The sequence below is a fragment of the Nothoprocta perdicaria genome, unplaced genomic scaffold (genome assembly GCF_003342845.1).
Source record: "Nothoprocta perdicaria isolate Ctin4 unplaced genomic scaffold, notPer1 scaffold_4, whole genome shotgun sequence".
In the NCBI taxonomy this organism is placed as follows: Eukaryota; Metazoa; Chordata; class Aves; order Tinamiformes; family Tinamidae; genus Nothoprocta; species Nothoprocta perdicaria.
The window spans coordinates 3,741,109-3,761,354 of record NW_020455643.1 but is presented as its reverse complement, the minus strand read 5'-3'; the positions used below and the strand labels follow the sequence as shown (position 1 = coordinate 3,761,354).

Below are 20,246 nucleotides of genomic sequence, written 5' to 3'. Positions count from 1 at the left end.
GCGCGCCCGCCGCTGACCCCCCCGCGGCCCGGCGCGGCCCCGCGGCCTCCGCCCGCACGGATGTTGCTCCCCGCCGCCTGAAGGATATTTGGGGTTTGATTTTCACATTTCTTCCCTCCCCACCCCCGTCCCGTCCGCCCGTGCCCCGCAGGCTGCCGGCGACACGAGGTAAGAGCGCGAGCCGGTGCCGCCGTGTCCCCCCCGGGGAGCGCCGCGAGACGGGGCGGGCGCTCGGCCCCGCCGGGACGGCCCGGGGGGACACGGGCCTCCCCGCCGCGCGTGGGCTGGGGCCGGGGCAAGGCGAAGCCCCCAGAGGGGSCGAGAGGAGAGGAGGGGACGTCGCGGCGCTTGGCGCCGTCCCGGGCCGCCCGTCGGGCGGTTTGGGGCTTCTCGGACGGTTTTGGTTGCGTTGTTTCCTCCCCTCCGGCCCCGGCGGGGAGCGAGGCCCGATCCGGCCCCGCGCTACCTGCGCTCCCCCGTCCCGCGGGCGCGGAGGAGCCGCGGGGCGCGCGGGCGCTTCCCGCCCGTTTGGAGCGTTTTGGGGGACGCGGCGCGAACGCGGGGCCGCCGAGTCGCGGTGGCCGCGTCGCGACCCGCGCGTTGTCACCGCGCGGAGCCCCGCGGTCGTAGCCGCCCGTTGCCCGCCGACCGCAGCCGTTTCCCGGTACGTGTTGCGCGGCGCCCCGTTCCGCGCGGCGCTTTACGCCGTTTGCCGCTTATCTTCCCCGCTCCGGCGCGGGGAGCTCCTGGTTTTTCGCCCGGTTTAAGGGTGGTACGGAGGGGTTTGGGGGCGCAGTGGCCAAGCGGGAGGGAAAACTCGGGGCCAAACTTTGCTCGGGAGGCGGAGGAGCGAGTGCGGGCAGGCGGAGGGGGAGCCGCGCGCAGCGCSAATGCGGGAACAAACCAGCAGCCCCGCACGGCCACATCGCCGCCTGTTTTGATAATTTCTGCTGTGCACCCTGGCAGAGTCGGCCCTAATTAAAAATCGTGATTTTAACTGCAAATGGACACTGATGGCTACCAGGAGAATCAGAGTTTTCTTAAATTAACAKCGTGTTTCTTAGCAGTAATTAGACAACATCTTGGTTATGTGTAAACGTTGTTCAGGATCTTTTTTTCTGCACACTTATTTTGCTTTTATTGATATGTATTTAATTCTGTATATAATTCTTTTAAAAAAAAAGCRTCACCAGAGAAGCATATTTGTGAGTAAACAGGCGTATGTTTACATGTGTAAATAAACATATTGTTTACCTGAAAACCTGTGATTTATCATTTCATTAACATGCCCGGATGGGAGTGCAARGACTCACTCTTTCATATTCTTCTTTTTAGATCTTGGATGAGTTTTGCAATGTGAAGTTCTGCATAGATGCCAGTCAACCAGATGTAGGAAACTGGCTCAAATACATCAAGTTTGCTGGATGCTACAATCAGCACAACCTTGTTGCGTGTCAGATAAGCGATCAGGTATGTGGCATGCACTTTCTGGACTTACTTTTTAAGGAACTCTGAGGTGTCAATGGAGTGGGGGGGGGGTGGAAAAGAACAAACCAGCAATTCACAACAGATTGTGGCATGTTTGCTGTTATGGCAAGAGATAAGGCACAAATGTGAAATGCAGAATAGAATAATTTTGACTGTGGGGTGCAGATAATACAAATTTTCCTTTTTTTTTTCTTTTTCCCCACACTGTTGTCTCATTCATAAACAATCCCCCCCCCCCGACTTTATTTTTTTTAAGTCTTATACCTGATAAAAACTGGGACGACTTTCTCAGATATGCAGGATTTCCTGATTTTGAGTTAGCACATCTTTGCGTGCCCGTTCCAATGCCATTGCACTGCTAAATTAAAAGTTGATATTTTAATCAAGAACTATATTGTGAAATCAATGGAAAGAATGAGGACAAAGATACAGAACAGACAGTCCTGCAAATAGAACCGTGCGTACAGGGCTCTGCATTTCTACGTACACGTGCGTGAACGGTGTTACGCTTATGCCTCCTCATACTCCTCCCGAGAACTCGTAATGCTTCTGCACCGAACTGCACTCTTTTGTGGGTTTCTTTTCTTTTATTGCACTTAAAAATCCACTCGTTGGGCTCAAACATTGTTTATCCTTGTATGCTGTGGAAAAAAGGCAGGGGCAGGCAGAGGAGCAACGCAGTAAAGCGTCGTGCTTTCAGTTATGCTGATGAGTTATTAGGTGCTGCTTAAATCAGGGTTTGCTTCAGTTTGCAAATAGTACATGCTGTTATGAGATATTTTAATGAGTGAGCTTAGGCTGGGAAAGCTATGTTTCTTGAAAGCAAAAATGTCTAAAATAGCAAAGGAACAACTGGTTGTGAGCTCTTGTTTCAAATTTCAACTTCGATACCAGCAACATAACATTTGGTTCTCCTAATCGCTGTGCTTCGTTTTCACCACTTAATTAACTGCATCAGGTGAATGTTAAAGATTATCTTTAGCCAATTTAATTGCCTTGACAGTATTGAAGGAAGAATCACAAGCAGACACAAAGCCTCAATTAGAAATCATTCTTTCCAATCAAATTCCTGAAATGAATGTGGAACAGGCTGCTGTTTCCAGCAACAATACAGAATTAGGTATTTAGCTCATATGAAATACTTGATTAAAAACTTCTTTAAATAACTTTTTTTTTCCTAGAAACTGTGATAGGGGATCCCTTTAATTTTCAACTTTTAAAATTCAGCGCGGAGCACATGTAACAGTGAATGAACCAGCCAACTGAGATATAATTTATTTTTTATATAGCAGCTGGTTTAACTAAAGAAACCATAAAGATTATTAGTAAATGAAAAATATGTTCTCCAAGCCGAAATATGTTTTATACTGAAAAACAATAAATTCTCTCCGTGCGGAGCATYTATATACCAGGGATACAAAAAGGAAACTATATAGTTTAATTGAAATGGCAAATTCAAATATTTTATGTTCAACAAGAGCTGGCATAAATAGGTAAGACCGTAAAAGGAATCACRTGTATTGGTGAAAGGAGCTTGCTGTGTTTACTCTGATGTTGCTGAGCTGTGTCTCAAAATAGATGCTAGCCCAAAATACCAGCATCTCTCCTCTGACACACTGGTGCGCACTCGCGTTTTGACGTTTTTGGAATGGAAGTTATGGCGCTTGTAAGGCTTCTCTTTTTTAGTGTTTACATTTCTGAGATTTGGTAATGGTGGCTGTACTGCTGCCAATAATTTCTTTCATTCACAGGAGACTTGTTTTTCATTTTGCACGGCATCATGCTGTTCGGAGTGCCATATTTTTCGGGCTTATTGTTGGTGAGGCTTGAAAATTAAAAACCGCTCGTCTCGCAAGTAGCCTGTTGCGAACGGTGCGCTGTCAGCAAGAGCTTGTTGTTCCTGTGGCCCTCTGGAAACACTGAAAACCTACCCACAAAATTGTACACATACTCCAGTGTTTTATGACCGTAGCCTAAAAAGTTAATGCTTAAAATGTGCTCTTGAATCTTAAACCCCCCAAAGCCTTTCTAACAGCTCCTCCTCCTGCTTTATTCTGGCACGGGCTCCGCAGAGGTAACATAAAATCGCGTGGACGGCGAGCTGGGGAAGGGACGTTACGTGGCCAGGCGCGCCGGGCGCGAGGAGCGACACGCGCCAGGGGTCCGTGCGGCGGCGCTTCCCCGCTCGGCCTGCACCAAAACAACAACAAYAACAACAAYAATACTAATAATRACGAAGCTGAAGCGGTTCAGTCCCCGGGCGCGCAGGGCCCGTCCCGGCCGCGCGCGGCGCTGCTCGCCGCGGGGCAGCGCCGGGGACACCGCGGCGATTGTTCGCCTCTAATTGCTTCAACTCATCTGTAAAATTCCCAAGCAAACACTCGCGCTCGGCCGGGAAGGTGGCGGGTGCTGCCAGCGCCCCGAGCCCCGCGCGGGCCGCAGGGTCACGCAGCAGCGCGGGAGACGACCAGGTCGGAGGTGACCCTCAGACCTGCGGCCGTTGAGCCCCAAAAAAGGGGAGAAAAGCTAATTTTTGAGGTTATTTTCTATGTTATGTGTTTTTTTTTCAAAAAGGTAGCACCCTGTTTCACGGTCAAGGTTGGGTTTCATCGCTTAGGAGCAGCTTTGCAAAGGGCCTGGGCTCTTTCTTGCAACTTTATTAACGAGCTTCGCCAGGATGACCGGCTCGGTAATGGTAGGATGCAGTCAAAACACATATGCTGCGTGCAACTCGTATTTCATGTGATTGCAAGCGGAGTAGGGTTGAAAAGCTGCATTTTTTTTTCCTCGTTTTTTATTTCAAATGAAGGCAATCTAGGATTTCTCTTTGCTGTCTTCCTATTATCTCCTGTCATACCTAATCTGACCTGAAAGTATGTAACTCAAGATGTATATGAATAATAAAATTCCACAAATAGTACAGTCTCATTTTTTCCTTTTCCCCAAAGAGACTGCAGTATGTGCAGGGCTGCAAACAGTCTTGTCACTATTATTGCCCTGGAATGTATTTTTTCAGCTCAGAGTCGGTTACAATTCGATAGCAGTTTTTTGCTAACTTGGATGACTGTTATTGTTAAACACCTTTTAGTTGAACTTTTTAATGGCTTCGGACTGATTAGCACTGTTAGGCTGTCYGGCTGCACTGCTGTCTCAGTAAAAGCATTGTTTTAAAATACATTTGATAGTGAAAATACAGTTGAAAATACAGCCCAATGGCAGCAGTGTCTTGCAAGGGAACTGTCATGCAATCAGTGCATTTCGAAGCTGGGTCCACAGTCATTTTAAAGTTATGAAAATGCATGTATTTTTTTCCTTTTTTTTTTTTTAAGAAATGTAGTTGTTAGTTGTTAGTTTCAGTTAAAACTCATGCTTTTTTTTTTTTTCTTCTTCTTCCTCTTCTTTCTTTGACTTGCTTATTGCTTGCAGACCTCAGACAGTGTTAGTGCCATCTAATCTGCAAAGCTGCCCTTAGCTTCCAGGTCTTGCCCTTAGCAGAAGAGCCCCTGAAGCTCCTCTCTGCCTGATCTGTTGAAACGGCCGCGTGGTTTGGAATCAGTCTGCTGAGGTTTGATTTGCTCTGTGCCCTGAAATAATTTTTTAATTAACTTTTGTTATTTAACTCAGTGCTCAAGCAGAAGCTCCTGGAGCGGGGGAGCAGTGCTGGCTGTTAGCGGGGTGCACGATGGTGGGGTGCAGCCTTCGCCGGCGGCGCCGCGACCTTGTCCATCGTGCCGGTTTTGTGAACTCGCTGATTCCGCAGCCGGTTGTGCCGGTGTCCCTGGCACGGAGGCTCCCGACAGGCTCTGTGTTTAAGGGGCAGTTTTGTGGCTTTGTTGGCAGCATGGGGCAGCTCTGGACAGCTGTGGGGCACATGTGCATTTAGCTCGGGGGGCACCTCGTGCTGCACTTCCCTTCCTAGGGCTTTTATAAAGCCAATCAAGCCCCGGTGCAGCTGCCCATGGCTGGGGCATGGGAGCAGGACTGCTGGAAGGAGGCGCCGGGCACTCGTGGTGCCTCTTTGCCGCCCACGGGGGCAATGCCGGGTGGGATGTGCAGTGGAGCCTCCAGGTCCGTGTCGCCCTGTCCTGAGGTGACCCGGCCGCGCAGACGCTTCTCGCAGAGCTGCACATGGCAGCTAGTTGCTGTTCTCGTAGTCCTAGGCTTCCTGTGGACCATTAATACGGAATAAAAGCAGCCAGGTGCTGTCTGCAGGGCGAGTTATCTCTCCAAGAGCAGGACTGGTTGAGTGGTAGCCCCAGCAGGACAGCAGGGCTTGCGGATGCCGCGGTGACGGGACAGGCCATATTGCACCGAGCTGCTTCTGCGCCTTGTGGAGGGGGCTCGCGTTGCCCCACGTCACCGCTGACTCTTCACCGTGTCCCACCACGATCCGCATGGGATCACTGCTGTTCGGGCTGCCCACGGGCACCCGCTGCGGTGGCCCGACGTGCACCAGGGAGCAGAGGCAGTCACGGATGACACGAGCATCGTCGGCTGATGGCAGCCAGGAGGACAGCCCRGTGCTTTCGGAACGTGGGACAGTGACAGGGATGTTTTTCTTGGCAAACATGGATGGTCGGGACCCTCTTGCTCCAGTGCTTCCCCGAGCTGCTTCCTCTCTCCCCGTCTCAGGGCACTTTGGCCTCCAAGGGAGGACAGAAGGGAAAGACTTTGCTCCCAGACGTGCGGCCGCCTGCCCGGCGGGATTCGCRAAGCTTTCCCTGGAAAACCGCCTCCGGGACTGCCCGTGGAAAAAAACTTCYAGTTTATTGCAGTTCATCATTGGCCTGAGTGTGGCGAGGAGGACCTGCCTCAGACTGCATAACACAGCACTGCAGCCCCAGGAGGTGTTCAGCACAGGAGCGAAAATGGAGCCCTGGTCGTCCAGACACCTTCYAATTTGTTTTTTTCTCAAATACTCAATTACATCTTATTACATGCTTATTTATTCATTTGTCTCCTCATCTCCAGGAGGTGGGGCAATACTCCTTCCATTGCCCTTGTCCCTTTAAAGGGAAGCTCCTTTTTAGTTTGGACACTACCCCCAGGCTTGGCATTTCTTTTATCTCTCTCCCTTTTCTCCATCTTCTCCTAGGTGCTGCCTGCCCCAGCTGCGGTCAGTCCAATCCTTTCCCTTGCCAGCATTTCTGCAACCTAAGTTATTTATTTGGTGCCTCCCTGCTGCACTTGGAGCCAGTTAGATGTGTTCAGGAGGTAACATCACCAGGGAGAAAAGCTGCTGCACGTGCCTGCATCTGCCTGGCATCTCTGATCTGCTCTAAAGTCTGAATTTCCCGAGTATCCTGGGGACACAGGCAGCATTTTCCAAGCTCTTATGCCCCTAAGGTCTAGCATGAGCAGGATGCAGCAGAAGGAAACACCTCCCCAGGCTGAGGACCGCAGAGGGGCTCCCCTTGGCTGCTGACCTTGTCCACCCACGTAGACCCAAGCGTTGCTTTTTGGCCCCAAAAGCGTCGCCGTCTCCCTTGGTGCCCGGCGGGGCCGTCAAAGCRAGCGGCGGCTCGCGGGGCGAATGCCTCTCCCCTATTATTGCAATTATTACAACTTCCTGCCCGGGTTGAAGGTCGTTCATAATTCACGCTTCTGTCATCTTTACACATGCCAAATGCAGTCTATTAAGCATAAATAAAATTTCAAGTGCCTGACCAGGAAAAGTAAACTGGACTTCGTAACAACGAGGCCTTATTTGTCCCTTTAAAAGGCAATGGTGCGTTCCTGTGTTTTTTATCCCCCGTTCCCTTGGTGGCTCTGCAGCGTGGCACGTGGATGTGCCCTCCTTGCCCACAAGTGGTTGTTGGGAGGCAGGCGCGAGGGCTGCTGAATTGGGCAATCAAAGCGGGTTGGGGAATGACCCAGGCTTGGCGGATGCCGGAGGGGAAGCTGTGCTCCAGCTGAAGTCAAAAAATTAAAATCCTTAATTATAGTCAGGAACGTAGCCAAGGAATCTGTAAGCTTTAGAATGTAAAAATCCATGTATTCCACATGGCCATTTCCAAAACCCAAATAAGAATGTCTGAAATAGAGAGCTCAGTGTGGTCTGCAAAGCTAGGGGAGGCAGGAGGAGGCAGACCTAGGGAGTCGTTCCCAAGCTCTCCCATCGGGGACTGCTGCATCCCCGCACCTCGGCACAAGCTTCTGCTGCTTAAAAACTCCTGCAGCCTGGGCCATTTTACCCAATGCACTTGGATGTAGCCCCTGTTCCCAGGCAGGGCGATTCCGGTGCATTCCAGGAAGTAACAAGGACATCCATCCAGATCAGATCAGATTGTTTGGAAGTGCGGCGTGTCTGCTTTTGGATCCTCGTTGGGACGTGGTGTGCTGGGGGATTGGTTAGGGTGGGTGACGTTCTTGTTGAATGTACAGCAACAATTTCTTTAATTTTTTTTATTAATAGCTAATCATTTTAATAATAATGCCTTAATGCCAGTATTTCAGATCTGTCACTTGGACCTGGTTTTGGAGGAGCTTTAGTTCTGTGTTGCAAAACAAAAAAAGAGCATTTTACCCAAACCGCCAGTTTTGCTGGCTCTCCCCTTACTTGCAGACAGCAGCAKGGGCAGGTCGGTGATCGCTGCAGCCTTTTTTTTCATGGGAGGACCCCAGATTTTTTTCCCTTTTTGTATTTTGCATCACCATTTCCCTGCAGCCAGCCATTGTGGGCAGCCCTTCTTGCTCCTCTCGCCATGTCCGGACAAGGSGGGTAGGACAGTGTCATTTTCCTTTGGAGTTGCCAGAGTTACTGTAGGGCCTCAAGGTGCTGCTTGGGTTACAGGGCTCGTGCGAATTGGTGATGCGTGAGATGAAGGGGAGAGTGCCCCAAAGCTGGTGACCTGCCCCACATGGGGCCTGTTTGATGCTAACGCGTTTCCAACGGGAACGGGCATTGCAGAGACTCATCTGAAGGGCACGGGAGAGGATGAGCGGCCCGACACAGCCCCAGGACAGCACGGGAGAGAGCGGAGCCGCGAGCCGGGCACAAGCTCCCGCTCCCRTCCCTGCTCTCAGCCGGCTCCTTCGACACCGGCTCTGGAGCGCACGGGRCGAGGAGGAGAAGAGAAGACAGCCGGGAGGAAATGTATTCCGTGGGGTTATTTTTGGACGTCTTGCACGTACCCGTGGGCCGTGCATAGCTCGGAAGCGTTAGGCTCTACGGCCACCTCCTGGAGGACAGCGGTATGTGCGGGGCCACCCTTGGATGTCCCCGCGCGCTGCCTCGCACTGGGGACGCCCAGCGTGTGAGCTGGGAGCAGGGCCTGAGGAGGTGGCCAAGGTTTATCCGAGCCGCTCCGAGGAGCATCCAGTGCTCCCTGCCAGGACACAAAGTGGCCGCAGAGCTTTGGGGTGGCTCATGCTGCCCTCAGGAGACGCTGCCTCTGCTGTTCCTCCGTCTGCACCCCGCTGCGATGAACCTCTCTCAGCATTCRCATCTTGCACGTTGAAGAAGATGAGTGGGGTTCAGTGCCACCACTTTGATCAGCATCATCAGCTTGGGTCCGTTTTAGCTGGTACCTATAGCTTTCCCACCGCAGTCAAGAGGAGAAATGTGGGTTCTGTCCCATTAGCAAGTCATTCAAGATTACATTTTACAGATAAATTACAGGCTGTTTTTATCTCACTAAGCATGTGGGTTGCTGGTGATGTTTGCAGTTTCCATCACGTAGCGCGTGGTGCTGCTGGGGCTGCTGAGAGCGACCTCCGCTTTGCCTAGAACCCACGGCACAAAAGCCTGGGGGCTGGAAGGAGCAGCTTGGCCGTGGTCTAACCTGGCTCCTCTCCATGGCTCTGCTGGCAACAAGCACCCAATTTTCCCATTTGTCCACCTGCCGTGGGGTAAATGCAGAGCGGTTTCCTAGCCRGCCTTGGTGCCTCCTGGCCTTCCGCGCCGCTCACTTTGCTTTCTCTTTTGCAGATATTCTACAGAGTTGTAGTGGATATTGAACCTGGAGAGGAGCTGTTACTGTTCATGAAGAGTGAGGATTATTCACATGAAGCGATGGCTCCAGACATTCACGGTTAGCCACTTCTTACTGTTTCATCTTATCTACTCTAACACTGAGATTAAGTGAAAATTTAGAAAGATTTCTCCTCTTTTGGAATCCCCTTGAGATCCGCTATAGCTAAGAGAACTGGATTGTGCTGGTTATATACCTATATTCCTGCCCTTCTGTTTTCGGAAAGCTGCTCAGTGAATAAATAAGTTTAATATTAGCATGATTGATACATTTTTATTTATCAAAGTTTTGCCACTCTCTGTGACCAAGATTGCTATTGTTGGTGTCCCTTAATTTAAGTTTTCTGACTAAACTCTTTCACAGTGTTAGCAATGAAGAATCCAGATAAAGAGGTCAYAGGTTGCCTGGGAATAAACTGAAATTCCCAGTCACTGGGGGATTTACACCACTAATGACCTAAATATGAGCCTGTGATTCCCTTTAGTTGAACTACAGCCAGGAGGTCATGCCAAGGCCTTTCTCCTTCCGTCCCTCTGGAGAATTGCTCTGTTCTGAAAAGTGATGTCAAAGCTGGCTTTGGGGCTATCTGTTTTGTTCATCACTTGTAGTTGAACTGTTTTCCCTGAAAATTGCCTGTGACTTGCATTCTGTTCCTGTCAAACTGGTGAGCTCAGGTTTGCACAGACTGTTTTCTCAGCATTTTTGCAGAGAAAGTTTTTCAGTTTTCCCTTACTTATTTCATTTTTTTTCCCATACTTATTTCAACTTCCCTGGCAGATATAGATGTCTAGAGAGGTAAAAGAGGGAGGGCAGCAATAGGGCTTGAAACTGAAATGTAATCATTTCATGGATGTTGCAAAAGGAGGAATAGAGACCAGCTTTGTTGGTCCTGCCAGACTAAGGTGTGTGAACTCGGATTCTAGGTTATTTTTTGTCACTTAGTTTAACGACTGTCATTCTTTTCTCTTGGAAGATCTCAGGATGTTAATGTTGCTGAYGCTTTTGAGAACATAGTCACTTTTCCTCCCCTTGCTCATTCATTATTTATCTTCTACAGAGGTTGTCTGTCTACAACTTGTAAACTGCTGCTTGTTCCTTGCAGATTAGGTTGTATCAGACTTGCCTCCACCTCCCAAAGCTACTCGGGATCTGYTGTCTACAGTGCAGGGGCCTGTAAAGGCACAGCTGGGGCTAGCTGAAGAGTGTTTACTTGACACACATTAGGTTAAAGTTTATGCTCTTTACATTTACATTTATCTTGTAAATTCTTAACAATTCAGGGACTGTGCACCAGGGCTTTCCCAGCGCGGCAGAGGTGGYACCCAGGGCTATGCTTTCTTAGGACTGCCTGCACCCTTGGAGCACTGACTTACAGTCTCTGAAAAARAAAAGTGTACGATTATTAATTCATTTGTTGAGCTTTTTTTTCTCCTCTTTAGTGGTAACTTTATTGCTAGAAATGTAACCCTTTTTTAAGCATAATATTTTATGTGGCTATTCCATTGGATATTTTATAAGTGACACCAGAGAAATGCTCTGCAGACACGCACAAGTAGTGTCCCTTAGGGATCATTTAGACCCAAACTGGAGCAGGTTTTCACTAGGTCTGAACTATTACTAGAGGATGGTGAAGAGCAGAGCACTGTTCTCATCATGATGGTTTCTCAGGATCATTTTGACCCTCAGGTAGTGGTCTCCTGTTGTGCTGCCCATGTATGAGAGGTCAGTCAGGGTCCTCAGGTTGCCAGGTGCCCTACGGACCCTGAGCCCGTGGGCATTTATGTCTGCAGGGCTGATGACACTGAAATCAGAGTGGGATACATGGGCAGCCACATCAACCACTAGTGTAGAATCCAACAGGAAGCRTATCCCGGCATGCCTTTTTCCAAGGTTACTTTTGGGGCTTTCTCCCAGCTGATCAATTATTTCGCAGTAATTATTAAGCCATGGAATGAAATATTTACTCCAAAGTGGTCATTCTACTGATCTTCTTTGGTCACTTCTACTAAGAAACACACTGAGTCCATTTTTATTCTTACTGAATTCACAAGCAAGGTCCCTTCTCTTCTTTATGCTCCACCTCTGGCTTACACCGAGTAGGCTTAGGTGCTGAAGAGAACCATAATGGAAATTAAAAGGCTTTTGAAATCTCCATTAACACCCCCTTGGGTATTTTAAATGTTGACATTTGTGTCTAAGTCACTCTACCTCATTCTGAAAGGTAGACACTGACAGCTTCCCACTGGATATCCATCTTAGACCCTATATATCTCCATTTAGGATATTATATAAACACAGTGTGTTAGGGTTCCCTATTGGATGTGACCCAGGTGGTTAATAAATAGTATTGCGCTGTTGTATGTTGCAGAATTAAAGCACAATTTATCTTTGTTTTGCAGAGGAGCGCCAGTATCGCTGTGAGGACTGCGACCAGCTCTTCGAGTCCAAGGCGGAGCTAGTAGACCACCAGAAGTTCCCGTGCAGCACCCCTCACTCTGCGTTCTCCATGGTGGAGGAGGACTTTCAGAAAAAGCTTGACACGGAGAATGACCTTCGGGATGTGCATGAAATCCAGGAATGTAAAGAGTGCGATCAAGTCTTCCCGGACTTACAAAGGTAGGAGCAGAAGCTTAAAATGTGATGGAATGAGGCAAATTCTGACACCTTCRGTGTGATGATACAGGGCACCAGTGAGGGCAGAATCTGCTGCATTCATCTCATACACAAAATAAATATGAAAGTTACTGAGACTCCTGTGCTGTTTGGTGTTCTAGGACGTGGAAATCAGTTGAGTTTCAGTAATTGATTCAGTCCTTGCCTTGATACCCTTAAGGACTGGTCCTTGACCTGAGGATCATAAAGAAGTGGTCCTCTGATAGTGGTTTCTTTAGCTGTCATAAGTTGGTCTAGTTGCACTGAAATCAAAGAAGTGATTATAGTTCAAATGAGCTAAGGTCTGGACTTAGTATTTTTAGGTGGAAATAACCCAGAGTGTCTCTGAGTCTTTTGCAAACAAGCCATGCCTGAAAGAGTTAAGCTACACTGTAACCTAGATGTTAATATTTGATATATAGCCTTTCATTCAGGAAACTGTGCAGTCCTTCAGGTCATCACATTAAGCATAACTTTTTTGAGAAGTAAATTGTACGGAACTGTCCTGCTTCAGCTGAAAACAGTGATGATACAAATGTCTTTAGCTGCTGTGAGAAGAGGATCAGGCCCACACTACCCAGCACTGCCCAGCCACAACTTATTTTCATTAATTAATCTGATTTTAGCAGTATTGCAATGCAAAGACAGTACAAAACACTGAACTGTTTTAATGATGATTCCTTAGGGTCAATGGCAAGCAGGATTTTTATGCTGTTCTGCAAAAGAATAATTTTAATTCCTTTGGAAATCATGAGTGCAAAGAGCACTTGGCTTCATCTCTTTCTTATTATATCTGTCAGTTTAAATAGGTAGACGTACATGCATGTATACCTGAAATATGCATTCAGGAATGTAAATGGGAAGTGCATCTTTTATACAATGATCATTTACATATGTCCTGCCATTGTAGTTTTTGGTGGCTACCTGAAATAATGTGTTGCAGTGTGGATTACAGCAGATTTGGCAAATTACTGATAAGTGTTTAGAGTGCAGAAGAGCTTCTGCAGTACTTTGATAATGAATTTACATCTTAGTGCTCTCATTTTGAGGGAAAAGTTGGCCCTTGCCAAGATTTCATARTAGTGCTGAGATATTTCAATAACAAAATTCTGGGCCAGATCTTAGCTATACTAAGGTAGTGCATTTCTTACACATTGCGTGGGTTCAGCCTAAGCCACAGCATTAACTGCCTTTTTGGAGACAGCAGGATATTGCATTCTTTAATCATCAGCCACCCCTTAAATAATAACTTAGCAATTAGTAGTTTGTTACTTTGGACAACTGATACTGAGTATTTCAGGCACTGTTTCTGCAAGATGTGGCATCCTTTCCCCAAATTAGGACTCTTTTGGGTCCTATTGACTGAGCGGAGGATGTTCAGCATCACACAGGAGATCTCCAAGCAGCAYCTCATATGACCCGGTCCTTTCACTTCACAAAATTAATGACACTACCCCAAAAATTAAAACACAGTGTACCAGGCATTGCTGTCCATCTCTTTGATGAACCCCACTGAGTGTGGGCTTGTGCAGACACAGAGCCTTATTCATCAGGTGATACTGAGCAAGATTTGGCTCCACGTGTCTGATTTTCAGTTGGAGTGATTGATTTGAAAGGGCTGATGTCGGTAGATCAGGTCCAAAGGATTGCAGTAATGTCAGGGAGGGAAAGGCCTGGACAGTAGCATTTTTTGCACACAGTGAGTTATTCTATATTAAAGTTCCTTCCTGCTGACGAGCTAGAGGACAGTATCTAACATAGGAGAATCATTGAACAAATGTAAATTTAGCTTAAAGTATTAAAAATTGAAAAGAAAGGGCAGAAAACAAAGAACTAGTCATCATAAATAGATGGGCAGCATGGTGAGAAAGAGTGAAAAATGAGATTGAAGGCAGTCATTCTCCGAACTCTTGAATTATTGAAAAGCTAATCCATGACAAAGACAGTTCACAGCAAAAGAAGTCCAGGAGTGTGCTATAGCCAGATTATATAAAACAAAAGGCCAGAGTGACCTGGGCTTGAGGGGGTGCGGAATGAAGGTGAGAAATAGCAGAGCAGGGAGGTTGAGACGTGGATGTGTGTGCTGGGGGCGGATGCAGCTCCGTGGTGGTGGAAGGTTGCAGAGCCACGTTCAGCATCCTGGGAGCTGGCACCAGTGCGAGGGACAGGAACCTCTTTAGGTGTTTTGGGAAGGTTGTTTCCGAGTGCATGAGGGAGGTGCAGTTATCACAGAAGGATTGGGAGAGAAAGCCAGATTTTTTTTTATTTTTTTCCTCCAAAAGGACAGAAGATCCTGAGAGGGGTAGATGTAAGCAGCATCCTCAGGATGAGAGCATTGCCATGAATAAAAGTTGCTAATCAGACTGCAAAAGTCAGGGCAGGCTGTAAATTCCGTTCCCTCCAGTGGTGTTGGCAGCGCAGTGCTGAAAATCCCAGGTCCCAGTGGCTTTTTGTGAGCCTACGTCTACACTATGTAGTGATTGTTTCTCTTTTACTCAAGCAAGGGAGCAAGCCACAGCTTTATATGTGAGCAAGCAGTGCAGGTGTTAAGCAGTGTGCTTGCTCTCCATGAATACTAAAMTAGCAATTGAAGGAATTCAGAATTGAATTTGGAATGAATTCAGGGATATGCAACAAAAAAAATACACTTGATTGAATACACTACTAATAGACTAAATAAATGRCTGAGAAATGAATGCATTAATAACTAGCTAATTGGATGTAGTTACTAATAATCAAACTATAACTTTTATCTTAGTGTCTGGTGTTGAATTGATTCTGATCATTTACACTAGACCCGATATCGGGCTGCCATCAGAAGAGTGCAATTATATAAGAGATTGGATCCAAGGTGTATTTTGACTGAAATGAATAAAGTAGAAATAATTCAGACTGCAGGAAAGATTTACTGGAGTGCAATATTGAGGAGTGTGTGAAATAATCTCCTTAGGGAGGGATGGATGCATCATCTCCTGGAGCATTTGCAGTGTCCTGGCAAAGCACTGGACCCTGTATTACTGCAGTGGAATTGGGACCAGGCCGTGTGCTTGATGCTGCTGCTCACAGCTCAGCGACCCTGGGACTGTCAGGATGGAGCCTCTGGGTTTTCTCTGCACTAGGTGCTGTAGTTGCCTGCTCTGCTCGGTCTGTTCCTGGCGCTCCAGCTCCGTGGCTGCACAGGTCTGGAGTGGCCGAGGAAGCCGCGGTTCTGTGCGGGGCTGCCGGGAGCTCCCTCAGCCCCTCTCTGTTTCCGCAGCCTGGAGAAGCACATGCTGTCGCACAGCGAGGAGAGGGAGTACAAGTGCGACCAGTGCCCCAAAGCCTTCAACTGGAAGTCCAACTTGATACGTCACCAGATGTCGCATGACAGCGGGAAGCACTACGAGTGTGAAAACTGTGCCAAGGTACAGTGAATTTGTGGGCTGTCTGTCCTTCCTTCATTGCTGAATGTGCAAGGGTAGGAGAGCAAGGCTGCACCGAATCAGGACACAGGAGCTCCTGTTGGGAACTCTGTGCTGGTCCAGCCTGTTTTTTCCAGGATTTACAAGGGTCTGTGGGCAGAATTTGTGGGGTTTAGAGGAGGGCTTTGCTCTTTGCGTGTGGGGTCTGGAGCTCATGAGAGCAGTTGTGCCCTTAAGGTTATGAACTGCCTGACTTGCAGGCCCTGAGCTCTCCTCTGGAAGGAGAGTAGGGACCTGCTTTCCTCAATTTGGTTGCAGTCACAGAACACTATAGATATGCTTTGAGTTGCCTCGGTACGTCTTGCCAATGGAACTGGTACCTACTGCACATCTTGTRGCTCTGAGGGGCGAGAATCCCTGCTGGAAGTGCAGGGTGGATGGATGTGCCTTCCCATGCCCTGGGACTTCCAATTGCAGGGGTTGTTACATCTGGTGTACTGGTTACAGAWGGGTTATCAGAAACAGCAAGTATTTGGCTAAACCTCGAAAGTCCGTCTTTGTGGGCAAAGCTTCCAGTGACTTCCATTTAGCAAGACTGAATAAGACAACAAGCAGCCAAAGACAGATTTTAGATCTTAATAAAAACCTCCCAATAACTTCGAGGTTTGAATTTTGGTAGATGCTTGTAGTAACTGGCTTCTTTTGCAGTTAAGTTTCTTGGTTAATCAGTACTCATTTCCTAGCAGGTTTTCACGGACCCCAGCAACCTTCAGAGACATATTCGTTCCCAGCATGTTGGGGCTCGTGCTCACGCTTGTCCAGAGTGTGGCAAAACCTTTGCCACTTCTTCAGGCCTCAAACAGCACAAACACATCCACAGCAGTGTCAAACCTTTTATATGTAAGTCTGCAACTAAATGTCTTCAGTTAAGTGTATTTCTCTTATCAAAAAAAAGCAGCATGATGTGGAAGCAGAAGGTTGTGTTGTGCTTTCGTTCAATTTCTCATTGGTTTCATGGGGATTGGCTTGCACCTGGATTTATTAAATGAATTTTGGATAATTCACAAGGGTTTTTTTTTTTATGTATGATTTTCATTTTCAGACAGACACTGTATAAATGTACCGGTTGTCCTCACAATGTATTTCCATGCACAGATGACAGAGCAAGCTGGGAGTAGGATTTAGCTAAGAGCCAGCGATATCAGGCTTGGAGGTTGCAGTTTTGGGTTGTTTTAAACCAACCTCAGCTGGTTGCTCGTGTCTCCTGGCTCCTTGCGTGCTGGATCGCATCCTGCCCGGCCTGAGGGCCACGGAGCAGCGGTGCTGGCCCAGGGCAGGAGGTGGGAATGCTGGGTCACAGTCTGCAGCACTTGGGAATTGGGTAGGACCAGCACAAATGTAGAAATTAATTTTAGGCTGCAAGTCTATAGCATCTATAGCAGATGAGATGCCGTGGTGTTCATTGGAATTGGAAAAAATTAAGTCTCACAGCCAGTGCATCTCAGCTGGAGGAGGTTGCCTCACTCCTTGAGGTTTCTTTGTATGTCCTACATTTAAGTGCTGAGTTTAGCTGTTAGATTTTTGCAAACAATTGCTCCAGCAGTAAAAGTTGCCTCATCTCTGAGCTTGGCTCAGTAGTGAAATATAAGACAGATCCTTAAAGTCTTCAGGATTGCATGTACCACCTAGCCAGATCCTGCTATGAGATGGGGAAACCTTGACACACGATAACCTTACAAGCTGCTTTCCTTTCAACAGAGAACCAGAGGCAGGAAATATTTAAGAATTTGGTTCTTGTTGCTGTTAAGCTCCAGCACGGTCTTTTCAAGCACCTGTTATGGCTTGAAAAACACCTGCTTTGGCCACCTCCCCTACTTGTTTTCTGAATTTTTTATCTTCTGCAGTTYTCATCTCAACACTAATTTACTAAAATATTCGAATGTTTTTTTCCCAGTGGACCATATTTTCTGTCCTGATAGTTTATACTAGATTTGATGGATGGAAGTGGCACTGCATCCAGATAAGGAGGCAGAGCAGGTTATTCTCATAGCAGAGCACAGGAAAGCTGCACTTCCCCTATACTGTATGGTCCTGTTCTTTAGGGGTGTGAATCCCACAGCTGCAGTATTAAACTTTGCAGTGTATCAAGACACCCAGCTTAGTCTCCTAGGGAGCAGTAAAACCCTTCTTTGACATGTGTTTTGGGTCTGGATAATACATTAAGAGAAGCTCTAATACCATTAGACTCATTCATGTGAAGTCTGCATATCTGCCATTCGTTTAGATAATACTTGATTGTGGCTGTGTGAGAAAATAGTAACTAACTAAATCCAGTTATAACTACAGCTAATAAACCTGGGATTACCAGATACATTTAAAATGTATAATTATTAGAAAACCATAACTTCTGGCCAGGTAGGGAATTTTCAGGTAATACAGTTGTGGTCAATACTATATATAGGAGTGACACCTCTCTTAAATTAAATCATATCTGCAATGCTTTGTTGGTGCCTATTCTATTAAATCAGCACAGCCATTGATATTCTTGAAATTTACAGTATGAGGGATGAGAAACCATTGAACAGTCTATGAGTAATAGCCGTGTAATTATAGAAGAAAAGAATTTGGAGACCACATGTTCAGTGGGCTTTTCTGAGCAGTGAGGGGAGCGGGACAGAAACGGGGGTGGGAGGTAGGGTCACCTCAAGTAGATATCTGTTTTCCACCGAGAGGCCACACACCATGATTTACTCTACCAGTCTGTTTATGGCAACTGTCTCTTATTACAGTATTCCGCCCAAGCTTGAGTGAAAACTCACCAACACTAAGGTAATTACTCACTGCCTTCATGAAATCTCCAGCCTCTCCAAATAGAAACCACATGCCATAATAGACTGAACGTATCYGAGATAGTACTTACAGTAATTTTTTTTAATAAGCAGAAAATTTGCAAACTTAACTACGAGCTATTTTGGGGGCTCTGAGACAATCGTGGTCCAGAATGTACTTAAACACGAGATGAGTTTTTGCAGCTTGGGAGACAGAGYGGGAGCTTGTGTAAAAGCTGGGGTCTCTGCAGCAATAAAAACTACAAGGAGAGAAGCTTCCCTTACAAGTTAGCTGCTTGAAAGTATGGCACTGCGATTTAAAGGATGTCGTAAGGTGTAACCGGAGAAATCAAACCCAGCTCCTGTTGCTTTGATACGTGGAAGCAATTAAAGTTGATAACCATCCCCCATCTACTAAATCCTAAGYGAAGCGGCAGTGAAAAAGAGGTAGATCTTATAACAAAAACTTATTGGGCTGGTCCTCCCTCCTGGGAATATTCACAGTGGCCCAGGCAGTGTTAGTGATTTATACACGGAGTTCCCCCCTAAAAATCAATGGGGCATTTGCTGTAAACCTCGATGTTACACGGAGTTGTAACTCAGTTGGACGCTGCCCATGACTAAGTCTGTTCTGGTGAGTAGGGACTGCAGACCTGGGCCCAAAATTTCTGTTCAGCCTTATAAGCCACATACCCATAACCGTGCAAGAGGCATCTTGACCAAGAATCACTTCATTAGATAGTTGTACATAACCTCTATGCTTGAAAAGGTAAGCTTGACAGTACAGCTATTAAATATTTCATTAAAATTGCAATAATAAATATTTAGAGTTCTTATTTGCCCTGATTAATTCAATTTTATTTCAAAAGCCAGACAAAATACATTGGTCATTTGGAAGATTGCTATGCATCTTCTTCAGTAGTTTGTAAAGATAACCTTAAATTGTAAACGTGTATTTTTGCTTTTCTCTGGAAGCAGAATATTTCACAGTTCTGTTATCTTTTTAATATATTAATGGAGAATAATACATTAATAATTAGGATATATTATTAGAACTGTATTAATGAGGATAATGTATTATTCTCCATTTGAAGATCTTTGAAGAACTTTCCTAGCTTTTGGAAGAACAGATCTGGACAAAACACATTTTTTTCTGTTTACCAGTCTCGTCTTACCCGACTGAAAAGTCAAATTTGATATGGTCATGGGAATAAGAAGCAGGTTCTTACCGTGACCTGTTGTAAGATCAGAGTCTATAAAATATGATTTGTTTTACATTATGTATTAGTCGTGTAAAAGTATGTATATTTGAAAGGACAAACGGAGATTTTTTTTTTCTGAAAAAAAAAAATATATGGCCTGCTGCTCAGCTGGAGTGTATTAGGTATAACTCCATAGCTGTTGATGGAGTTATCCTGCTTTACGGAAGGAGAGGAATTGGCCCATCATATCCCAGATGACGACTGTGCAGCCCTTCAGCTACACTTGTGCAAACAGCCTKTATAGACACCTTAATTTTGATTTATGTGGTCAAGTTGATGGGAGTGATGGGAGCTTTGCATGCRGGACCTCAGCAGTGAGGATGAGGGGTGCTCAAACCTCGAGTTTGGTTTTGTACTGTTAAGCAGAGCCTTGACGTTGTTTTGTGGGAGCAAGGCCTTTATGCCTAGGATTAGGATAAAAATAGCAGAAAGGCAGCAGAAAAGATTGGCGCTTGTTACTGCAGCAATAAACCACCAAYGCTTCTGTGATAAATAGGTGGATAAAATCTTCCCAGAAGGTAAACAAAAGCACTTAGGAAAAGAAAAAGCAAACATTACAGTAGGAACTAGGAAAAACATTTCTCCTCTCCTGTCTTCTCCTTTTACTTTTCTCTTTCTTTTTTCCCTTTCATTTTTCTTCCT

At 46.5% G+C, this 20,246-nt stretch overlaps 1 protein-coding gene across 1 annotated transcript in view; it reads left to right on the top strand.

Moving 5' to 3' along the window:
• The first annotated feature begins 614 nt into the window (after nt 1-614).
• The window catches only part of MECOM (MDS1 and EVI1 complex locus), a 45,992-nt gene continuing 26,360 nt past the window's right edge, over nt 615-20,246 (top strand). The window contains exons 1-6 of the mRNA XM_026045323.1: nt 615-664; nt 1,336-1,470; nt 9,419-9,521; nt 11,861-12,077; nt 15,370-15,517; nt 16,261-16,414. Of these exons, the coding sequence (XP_025901108.1) occupies nt 9,473-9,521; nt 11,861-12,077; nt 15,370-15,517; nt 16,261-16,414 (568 nt within the window). The 5' untranslated portion in view covers nt 615-664; nt 1,336-1,470; nt 9,419-9,472. The remainder of the gene's footprint in view (nt 665-1,335; nt 1,471-9,418; nt 9,522-11,860; nt 12,078-15,369; nt 15,518-16,260; nt 16,415-20,246) is intronic.